General features: G+C 38.1%; 1 protein-coding gene across 1 annotated transcript in view; it reads left to right on the top strand.

Annotated features, from left to right (window-relative positions):
- The first annotated feature begins 580 nt into the window (after positions 1-580).
- The window catches only part of LOC143256948 (ubiquitin-conjugating enzyme E2 C-like), a 39,556-nt gene continuing 28,096 nt past the window's right edge, over positions 581-12,040 (top strand). Inside the window, exon 1 of the mRNA XM_076514860.1 lies at positions 581-896. Within this exon, the coding sequence (XP_076370975.1) occupies positions 784-896 (113 nt within the window). The 5' untranslated portion in view covers positions 581-783. The remainder of the gene's footprint in view (positions 897-12,040) is intronic.

Consider the following 12,040-nt stretch of genomic DNA (forward strand, 5'->3'; position numbering starts at 1 on the left):
CCAACTTTTTAGTTACTCTTTTATCAGCGAATAATGGAATTGACTGTTACACTATAACATCCTATGACTGAAAAGGCGAGCATGTTTGGCAGGATGGGAATTCGAAACCGTGAGTCGAGCGCCCTAACCACTTGGTTATGTTAGGACAAGCTGTGGAGAATATACAGTTTGATGCATTGTTTCTTTTTTGTGTTAAGATGTCCTAGGGTCTTCATAATAAAAATATGGTGGTTTTTTAATTAACTAACAACTTTTTATCTTTGAACTAAGAGAATAAGTTATTGTTGTATTTAAATGACAATTTTTAGCGTAGTCTGATACTTACACTATATCATGTGAACGCCAATTTGGTGTTATTTACTGTAGATTAAGAGTGGATAAAGTTTTCATTTGTTCATTATGTGTTAAACATTTAAAAATTATAATAAATATTTTATATTGACTTATTTTCGTTAACACAGGTGTTAAATTATAATTACGGTGAAATGTTATGGATAATGAAGTAATCAAACTATGAACTACTAGTAATGTGATAATATAATGATTTTCTTCTTCTAAAGTTTAGGTGTCGTGCACAATGTTTCTTTATTTTATTGGTCATTTCAATAGCATACGGGTAACGAGTTGCTGAAATGTGTATTGTAACCGTTATGAGTCTTTGTCATTAATATCTAAGATAGTGCGTTAACTTGTGTTAATTGCAATATTTTTTCCGCTGTTTGAGAGATTGTGTGTATCAACCTCCCAGAATCTTTATTTGTTTACTGTCACAGAAATATAATTATGGCTTCTCAAAATATCGACCCATTATCAGCAACAGTCGCTCCAGAAACATCTCGTAAGAGTTCCGAAGATAATCATAAAACAGAAACAGGACAGCACAGTGTTAGCAAAAGGTGAGCCGACCGAAAGTCTTAACACCAACAGTAACAATTCAGTACCATTTGTATTATTTTTTGCTATTAATAGTAAGTTAATGCTGTTTTCGTAATGTTTAAAAGTCATCTTCTGATATTAGATCAATTCAACAAACTACAGTTTTTTTATTTTAAAGTTTTAACATCTTGAGTTTACTTAGTACAATTAGTACTACCCAGTAAATTTATGTACTAACAAAGTTAAAATAAATACTTTCAGTTTGAAGTTTAAATACTACAGATATTTTGAAAAGTGAAATATCAAAGGGCCTAAAACAATGACAAAAGTTGGAACTCTGAGACTCAGTAAGAGTGAGAGAGAAACTATTTCAGTACTTATAAGTTGTAGTGGTGATACTAATATTAATAGCAGTAGTAATAATAATATTAATAAATGAAAGAACATTTACTAATTTTTAGGATGTATATTGTGTTAGTATTATAGCACATATACTGATAAAGAAATATTGAACACTAGTCAAAAGTGATCATTATTTCATTCTGTAAGGTGCTGGTTAGACCTGAATTGTATTATTTTTCAGTTGAGATTACTGTAATTAAAATATATGTTATTGGAAAGGTTTCAAAGAAGAGCTGCTGCTACCACCATACTACAACAGTGAAATTAAAATTATTTCAGGTTTTATGGCATTATGAACAAAAGCATAAAGCTGTTGACATATTTTAGCTGGAGAGGAAGGTGGGTTTAATTTCTGGAAGGCTGGGTACACAAGGACAGCCTTGAAGGGCCAAATTGTCCATTGTCCAAATGTTAACTTTAAATAAAAAAGTAAAAATTAAACCTACTACTAATGACAAATATAGACTATCCACATTGCTGGCAATGGCTTTTTCTGTCACTTTGGCTGATTGGAAATGAAATTGGTCCTAGTACTTTCAGTAACTTGGTTATAGGTTTTTTAAAATTTTTTTGGTGGAGCTGAGTGACTAGTGTACTTTTAATTGATGAATCATTGGGCTTTTTAATTGATTACATTCATTTATGAAATATTTTCACCCAACATTTGAAAAGTTTGAATATTTCATAATAATAATCGGAAAGTAATTTTAATTAGTTGATTATTTTCATGATTTATAGCACTAAATAAGTAAACTTTTAAGCTAATAAACCATGAAGTAATTTAAACCATGCATTCTCTTTCTTTTCCTTTTATCCTTTAACCCTACAGTTACTCCCAAACTTTTTGCTACAGTTGCCTCCTTTACTTCTTAATTCATCAGATTCTTGTACATGAATTTCTAACCTTTTCAGCTTCAAGTCTTTCTTCCTTTGATTTATTTCTCCTCCTTTCTGTTTTTTTGTTGTTTTTTTTGCAGTTTGTGAACTATTTTTCATATGATGTTTTGATGTGGGTTTTTTTGACATTTTAAAGTTTATGCATGCATATTGTATTTTTCTAAAAGGTTAATCAAAGGAGATCGTAGTAATTGACAATGAATTTTCTACCAAGTGATATAATCAGTATTTTGTATCCGTTCCATGGTAGAGAAGTCATCAGTATAATTAAGTATGAAGCATCAGCTCATCAGCTATCCTTTATATAAAACAGATGAGTACTTTTTAAATGTACTGTGTTCATTACAGTTACACTTTTAAAATAAGCACACCAGTAGTCTACTACTTTCTATTTCAAATGTGTTTGATGAATAATGTCTCTTTGGTTTCTAAAACATTTTCAAAAATTCATTTTTATATGTATAGATTCCAAAGTTTCTACTTAATGTGTTTTGGTCTAGTTGGGGCTTGCTTGACTGATTTTGTTCACATTTGGGAACTTTTTGCAATGAATCTGTGGGTAATTCAAGTATCATCCAAAGGACTTGTCACCTGTTTTCTCTCCTTCATTATATCAGATATCCATTCCTTTTCTATTGCTTCAGGATCCTACCATCAATCAACATCTGTCTGAGATAGTACAAGATCTTCTCTTCCAGCAGGCCATTGAACTTTTCCTGGTTTTTATTCCACGTTGTTTGTGGTATGTAAGAAAATCAGTAACTGGCAGCCTATGATTGATAAATCCGACCTTAAACAATTTTTGATTATATCATGATTAACCATGGAATTTTTTCTCACACTCTGTTGGGCTTTTTCTCCTGGTTTATGGATGACCATGAAAGATATTGTAAATGCTTAACTGCATGTCCTGATATCTCCTCAGTTGAAAATTATCTTTGGTTTTTTCATTATGGTATAGTTTATCAATTTTATGCCCAGCCCCTTGTGCGTACTTAGGCCCCATGTTTTTTGTCGGGTGGTCAAGGCACCATCTGACTTTTGTACGCTTGAGGGTTATGTTTTCATCATTATATTGACAATTGGCTGTCTCACTCATTTGCTGCTCCTGGAAATGATTCATGTGAGTTCATTAATCAAATTGGAGAAGTCATTACTTAGGTCAACTCAATATTTTGTCCATTTGGATGCCGTTTTTTTTCTCAACATTCAATGCACTCTAGCCCTATTTTCAATTTCTTTTGATGAAGCTTTCAGTTCTCCACTACAAATGAAATCTTGTATAGGATCCTTTGAAGTCTCTCATTTCCCTTCTTCCTTCCCATGCAATTGGTAGTTGGACAAGGCTGACATGTTGGTAGATGCTCCCCTCCCCTCCCTCACCAGAATTTATGTATCTTCATGGACACTTCCCTTCAGGGATGGGGAGCAGAGGTCAATTAGCAGGGAGCTTCGGGTAGGTTGTCTCTGAGTGAATGTTTTTACCATATCAAAATCCCTGGAGCTTTAGGTAGTATGTCATGCCTTGGATCAGTTTATTCATCTTGCCAGGAATCATCTGTTCCTGATCAATTTTATAATTTTACAGTGGTGGCTTATCTCAATCACCACGGCAACATTTTCTCATTCCCTTTGTAGTTAAACCTTGTATCTCCCTTTTTGGGCTCATATGCTGAATAATTGTATCATTGCATGTACTTTTTCAGGTCCCATTAGTGTGGATACCTGTACATGGGGATGGAATCTCCCAGAGAAGGTTCTGTTTTTTGTTTACCTCCTCTGGGATGTGCATATCCATCCACATGTTTACTGTGTATAGTGACCCATGAAGCAAAGATCCTGGTGGGTCAGGTGGTCAGCCCTGACATACACTTTGGCTTTGAATTCCAGTAAGTGGGTGGCCTTTTAGTGGCTTGCCCTCTGTGGCTAGGGTCAACCTAGCACTGTTGTTGGACATTCTAAGCAGTTGTTGTGGACTTTGTGTCTGATACTGGTATTTGGGTATGATGTTAATCATGCCTTGGGATTGCTGTCAAGCATTTTGCTTTCAGCTCTGTGGCATATCCCTTCATAGGGCTCCATTGTGGGTGAGGTCAGTGGACATTTGAACTTTTTTTCACAGTTTCTCACACATCTCACCCACTCGGTGCTGAGGTTAAACAACCATTGATTCAATCATGCTTTGAGGGATCTAATACTTATTCCCAAGCTACAATTGATAATGCACCTCAATTCCTTATCATGTACTCAGTGAAATTCTTTTGGGCAGAAGTCACTATTTTTGATACAGAAGGGATTGAAAGGGTTCACTGTTTCTCCCAAATCCCTCTGAAAATTAAGATCTGGAAACATTCTATTTGAAACATCAAAACCAAAACACACCTAACTCCTTGAAGTCCAAGACTTTGGGGATTTACCTATTTGGGTTACTCTCCATGTTACTCTGAGTACCTCTTGAGGAATTATTGCTGAGACAATATCCCTAAAAGAGATTCTCACAGGTGTCTTCTGTCAAGGAGTTTAAGCCATGCAACATTTTTCAACTTGAGAGATGGGGTACTTTGATCTACTTGTCTTCTAATTTTGATGTTTGTTTTTCCATGTTCTCCCTACATATGTGAAGGCAAGTTACTTGCATTGTAAGGTTTGGCCCTATATCCCTAAATCTATGTGGTGTTTTCGATGTCAGCAATCTGGTTGCTATTGAGACCTCTTGCCATGACTCTTTGTACTGCATCTGTTATAGTGGCAAGACTACAAGGCAAATTTATGTGTCCAGGAGCCTCACTGCATCAACTGTGATGGTTCTCACTTTTTTATTCCCATTCTTGTCCCAGATTGATCGGGCAAGAAAAGGTACAGTGCTAAAAGACTGTTAACAACATGTCCCATCATACCAACAATGACATACACTGCTGTTTTCCACTTTGGGTGTGCAGATTGACCCCTCCCCCCTCCATGCCTTTTGAAGTTACTTTTTCTCTTATTTTCAGTTTATTTCCCTCTGTAAAAAAGGTAGTGACAAGCCCATGTTGACTCTCGTCTCTGTCCTTACTTCTGTTTCTAGTAGCTGCTTGGGTCCCTCTCCATCTGTCCTGAGGTGCAAAACCTTTATATGGTCACATCTACAGTCAATAAACTTGCCATCTTCTGGCAGAGAATTACTCATAAGACCTCAAGCAGAATCTATGGAGACCTCTGTCTTCTAAAGAGAAGCACTGTGGTCACAAACCAAAAGACTCTCCACCCTCATCCCTTACTAAATAACAATGGCCACACTGATATAGTAGAACTGTTGAGGCTTACATTCCAATTTGGATGACATTAAGGGTCTGATTGATTCATACCATCCAGTCTGAAAACTTTCCTTCATCCTGTCAATTTCATTTCTCTTCACCAGCTTCCCTTTACAACCCCAAGATGCAAGCAATCATTTGTTCAAGTCCTCAGTCACTGGAATCCTCTTCAAACAATAAAGACCTGCCCAATCGACCCAGAGCAGGATCCATGGAGGTCAACAGACCACCCTCAATTAAAGAAGAAAGATGTTATTGTAAACAGAAGGGCTCTCCACCCAATTTTCCTACACATAAATAAAAATGGCCACCTTGATACAGTGGAACTGTTGAGGTTTACATTCTAATCTTAATGACATCAAAGCACTGATTGCTTCCTACCATCTTGTATGTCTTTCCTTACAGGAAACATTTCGGAAAGCTGCCCATACAGTCACCTTTCAGCAGTTTTCTTTGTACAGAAATGGCAGGCTGTGTGATGGAGGGGTGGCACTGTTGGTTGATCATCATGTGCTCACCCTGTCTTTGTCACTCAATACACCCTTGGAGACTGTAGCCATCCATGTTTCCTTGGTTTGTATCATTACTGTTTGTTCTTTCTACTTGTTACTTGGAGAGATCTATGATCAATTAGACCTTGATGTTCTCATTGAATAGTTGCCATCTCCATATTTAATTCTAGGGGACTTTAATGGACATCATCCCCTCTGAGGAAGTACTAATATTGATGAGAGAGGTCACTCCGTAGAGCGTATGCTCTCTGAGCACAATCTTTCTCTTTTCAGTAGTGGTTCTTATACTTATTTTCATGCACCTACTCTGTCTTTTACTGTTATTGATCTCTCAGTTTGCTCCCTTTCATTATTCTCCCACTTTTCAAAGAGGGTTGATAATAATCCATAAGGCAGTGATAATTTTCCTATAATTTTGAGAGAGACTGGCCATGGTCGTTACCACCCAACCTGTGTGCCTCCGTTGTAGCTGAATCAAGCAATCTTGCCTTCTTTCACTGCTGTCGCAGAACTTGATCCTACCATCATCTGTTAGCCATCAATAGATGACTGTGTGGCAGCAGTAACTGACTGTATTATACAGGCAGCTGCTCAGTTTATTCGTAAAACCTCAACACGTTTTCCACAATATCCTCATCCGTGGTGGAATCTTGCCTGCCATATGGCACGAAAGGCTCAAAAACTGGCCTGGGATACTTTTTGTAGGTATCTCATACTCTCGCACCACATCACTTTCCAGCAGGCCTATGCACATGCTTGGTGGGTAAGACATCAAAGCCAGAAGGACTCTTGGATTAAGTTCACAAACAGCATGTCTTCTACCACCAGTTCCAAAGTCATATGGGACAAGATTTGATAGGCCAGTAGGCAATATAATTCTCTCCTTGTCTTGATCTTCCTCTTTGGTGGCCAGGAAGTAGATGATACCAGGAGCATTGCTGATACTCTAGGTGAAAGCTTTTGCTGGGTATCTAGCAGTTCTGCTTCCTCCTCCACCTTCTTAGCCATCAAGACTTGGGCAGAGCAATCACCTCTTTCCTTTTGAGCTGATTGTCTCTGTGACTATAATTATCCCTTTACACTGGTGGAACTCAAATTGGCCCTTCATTGGTCTGGCAGTACATCGCTTGGGCCTAATGATGTACACTATGAAATGCTGCTCTATCTATCTCCTGCTTCTCTTGCTATTCTTTTGATTGTTTTTAATCGGATCTGGCAGGAGAATGTTTTTCCTGATGCCTGGCACCAGGCTATTGTCCTTCCTTTCTCTAAACCTGGGAAGGATCACCAGATTCCTTCAAACTACCATCCAGTTGCTTTGACAAGCTGTCTCTATAAGACCTTACAGAGGATGGTAATGCTCATCTTGTTTGGTTCATCAAATCAAACAACCTCCTGTCGCTCACTCAGTGTGGGTTCCAATGACAGCACTCCACTATGGGCCACCTAATTTGACTTTAAATCTCAATCAGAGAAGCCCTTGTCAAACGATGATATCTTTTATCAGTATTCTTTGACAATGAGAAGGCTTATGATACAACATGGAGGTATGGCATTTTGGGAGACCTCCATTTATATTGGTCGAGTCCATTTGCTCATTTTTATTAAAATGTTTTAATGGACAGGTAATTCCAAGTTCGTTTTGATTCGACACTTTCCCACTCTTTTCTACAGGAATTTGGAATCCCTCAGGGCTGTGTTTTGAGTGTCAAACTTTCCAGTATAAAGATTAATGCCATCTCTGGACAACTTCTTATTACTGTTGCAAACGGGCTCTATGTCAACAACTTTCACATCTCTTGTCAGTTGTCAAACATGAAGCACATTGAGTGGCAGCTACAGACTGCCCTCAATCGGTTTTAACTTCTCTCTCTCTCTAAAACTGTTTGCATGCACTTTTACTGCCAACGGTTATTCACCCTGATCCTGAACTCTGTATTGATAAAGTTGTGCTGCCTGTGGTTTCTGAGACAAAATTCCTGGGGCTTATCTTTGACTGTAAACTTACCTTTATATCAAGCAGCTACAGGTCAAATGTACAAGAACACTGAATATCTTTCTTGTCCTGTCTTCCACCACTTGGGGAGCAGATCAATGTTCTATGCTAAAGATATATTGTGCTCTTAATCGATCAAAACTAGACCATTGATCACTGGTCTGTGGCTTTGCCAGGATCATGGTCTTAAATATGCTAGATCCCATTCATCATAAGGGACTTCAGCTCTGCACTGGGGCTTTCCACACTTCCATACTTCAAAGCCTATACACAGAGTCTCATGAACCTTTTTTGCACCTCTGCTGTTTTCAACTGTCTTTACTATATGCTTCACAAGTTTGTTCCTTACCAAAGCATCCCACCTGGGGTCATGTTTTCCTTCCTCATTGCACTATTCTTTTTCATAACAGACAATCTGCCATTGCTCCTTTTGACCTTCGTATCCAGGTGCAGTTGGATGAACTTGGTCTGTCCTTGGATAACATTGCTGTATCTACTTGTCAGCCCATCCCACCATGGCTTTCTACAGTCCCCAAATGTGACCTTTCTTTTAAGTCATCTGAGAAAAGCAGACACACCCAATTGGAAATACTGTCTGTTATTTGCTGAACACCTTTCGAACCATTCTTCCATTTCTATTTATACAGATGGTTCGAAACCAGGTGACTGTGTGAGCTCTGCCATGGTTTGTTATCGTTTAGTGGTTGTGTGCAGAATCCCCTCTAAATCTTCTGTGTTCACTGCTGAACTGTCTGCCATTTTTCTTGCCCTGGATCATACAGGAGCTAAGCAGTACTCAAATTGCACTATTTATACTAACTTGCTTAGTACACTACTGGCCCTGGAATTGCTTCACATTAGTTCACACCCTGTTATTGCCAATATTCAAAACCCATTGGCCCATTTCTCTTTAACATCTACTTCTATCCAGTTCTTCTGGATACCAGGCCACATTGGTATTTGCGGGAATGAGCTCGTCGACACCACAGCTAAATCTGTCTGTTCTGGCACTATCACTGCTGTGCCTGTTCCATACATGAACTATGGTCCTGTATTCAAGGCTCAGCTCTGTGCCAGTTGGCAGTTGACTTGGGTTAAGCAACGTGATAACAAACATTTTCAAATAAAACCCTCTTTTGGATTTTGGCTGTCTTGCTTCCATAAGGATTGGAAAGTTGTTCTAACTAGACTACGCTTTATTCAGTTTTTTAACTCATTGTTTTATCTGGGACTGATGCACTAATGTGTTTTCTGTCTGTGTAACACTCAGGTCACAATAAGCCACATTTTACTGTCTTTCCATCAATACCACTCTCAACGATGACACCATTTTAAACATGTTTTGTCCCAAGGTTTATCCGTAACATTAAACAGCATTCTTTGCAATAATGACACTGTTCACCCTGGGAATGTTTTTAGTTTTGTAAAGGCCATTAATCTTTTGAATGCTACTTAAGTTTTTTAATTTATACATTAGACCTTGGGCCCGACATGGCCAGGTTGTTAAGGTACTTGACTTGTAATCTAAGGGTCGGGGGTTCAAGTCCCTGTTGCACCAAATATGCTCGCTCTTTAACCATGTGGGTGTTATAATATGATGGTCAATTCCACTATTCGTTGGTAAAAGAGTAGCCCAAGAGTTGGCGGTGGGTGGTGATAACTAGCTGCCTTCCCTCTAGTATTACACTGCTAAATTAGGGACAGCTAGTGGAGATAGCCCTCTTGTAGCTTTGTGCAAAATTCAAAACAAACAAACAAAACATTAGACCTTTTTTAAAGTGATTCCTTTTTAAATATCAAAGTGCAATTAGTTCAGTTTGAAATTAGAAAATGGCTGTAATGTCAAATAACTCAAAACCAGGACTTGAAAGGCCAACTTCAGGGTGCTAACTCTGTTGTTTGAACTACCTGTTAGTCATCCTGGTGAGCTATAATTAAAATTTTGCTACAAGTCTTTTAAAACTTGTATTACTTTCTGTAATTGGCCATAACGTCAAATAACACAAAACCAGGACTGGAAATGCCAACTTCAGGTGAAAACAATGGTTATTGAACTTATCTGTTAGTCTTCCTGGCAAGTTATGATACTTAGTTATGCTACAGTGAGTTCTTTACAACTATAGTTTTTCACTTAACATTGTAGACTAGATGGAAACATTGGTTTTATGCTATTTATATGTTGTTGTTTTTTGTTTTATCTTAATTTTCTTTTATGAATCTTACTAAATTTACTTTCAACTTTTTACCAGATGTGTGGCACAGATAGCTTAGCTGCTTTGTGCCATAAAACACTAAATCAACCAACCAATCCAGTCAGTCTTTTGCAGTTCCAGATTTATCTGTCTGCTCAGCCTCACTTTATTTTCATTTTGTTTGAAATGTGGAGAGTGACCAAAAGCAATGATCATCTTGCAGGAAACTAACCATGGTCCATGCTACTTGACCTGCTTACCACTGTGGAAATTCAACTGAGCTGACTGGCCCTCTTTTCCCACTCTCATGGAGCTTGATCTTGCTATTGTTTATGTGCCATCTGTTGACTGACTGTATAGTCCAGGCAGCTGTTCTTTCTGTTCCTGTGACCTCAACATGTTTTCCACAGTATTCTCCTTCATAGTGGAGACTTTTTGACAGTATCTCTCTCTTTCTAACTCCATTGTATATTAGTGGGTCTGTGCACGTACTCAGCAGATCAGTCAAAGTCATAGAAATCTTAGATTAATTAAGTTCACCTCCAGCATCTATAGGTTGTACATTTTTCAACCCCTTTGAATATTGCTTTACAATGGCTGGGAAGTTGACAATGTTCTCAACATTGCTAACATCTTTGGAGAGAGATTTTCTTATTCATCCAGCTCTTCTGCTTCCTACATACCCTTCTTGGCCATCAAGACTTGAGCCGAGAAATCACCACTTTCTTTTTGGGAGGTAGATTTCCATGACTACAATTGCCCATTCACTGTGGTGAAACTAGTTTGAAGATAAGTACATCAGTCGGACAAAACAATATTCATCATGAGATGTTACGTCATTTACCTCATGCGTCTATTTCTATCCTTGTTATTTACAGTTGGATTTGTCAGGAGAATCTTTCCTGATGATTAATATAGGCTATTATACTACCCTTTTCTAGGTCTTGGAAGTATCCCAAGATTCCTACAAACTATCGACCCATTGCTTTGATGAGCTGTTTGTGTGAGGCCTTAGAGAGGACGGTCAATGCTCATCTTATTGGGTTCAAACAACTTCCTCTCATCCACTGAAAATGCTTTATCATAGGCCACCTGATGTGAAACATTGATCAGGGAAGTCTTTTTTAAGATAAAACATCTGTTTTCTTTGATCTTGAGAAGACCTATGACATGATGTAGAGATATGGAATTTTTTGTGACCTCTGCTTCTACAGATGGTTTGGCCATTTTCCTGATTTTATTCAGAATTCTTTACTTTACAGGCAATATTAGGTCCACATGGGTTCTACACTTTCTCTTTCATTCCCATAGGAATTAGGAGTCCCTTAGGGCTGTGTCTGGAGTGTCACTTCAATATTTAGATAAACACTATCACTCATCATTCTCTGACTGTTGCAAACTGTCTTTATGTGAACCACATCCATGTTTCATGTCATTTATTAAACATGAGGTTTATCGAACTTCAGACCTGTTGTCTCATGCAAAGGACAGTCGCACATGGTTTTTCTTTTGTTTCTTCAAAAAACATTTGTATCTGCTTGTCACAAGCAGGGATTGCATCCTAATGCTGAGCTTTGGCTGATGATATTCTTGTAGTGGGTGTTATTTTTCACTGCAAGCTTTTATTCCACACATCAAACAGCTTTGTGTGAGGTATACCAGGCACTGAACATCCTCTGCATTATCTTTTCCACCTCTTGGGGAGCAAATCAATGTTCTGTGCTAAAGCTGTATCATGCCCTTATAAGATCAAACTCAATTATAGGTCTTTGGTTTGCAGTTCAGCCAGGCCTTCAGCACTTACAGTGCTAGATTTTATTTACTATCAGGAGCTCTGGCTCTGCATAGAAGCATTCTGCACTTCACTGG

This window comes from Tachypleus tridentatus, chromosome 7 (genome assembly GCF_004210375.1).
Source record: "Tachypleus tridentatus isolate NWPU-2018 chromosome 7, ASM421037v1, whole genome shotgun sequence".
NCBI lineage: Eukaryota > Metazoa > Arthropoda > Merostomata > Xiphosura > Limulidae > Tachypleus > Tachypleus tridentatus.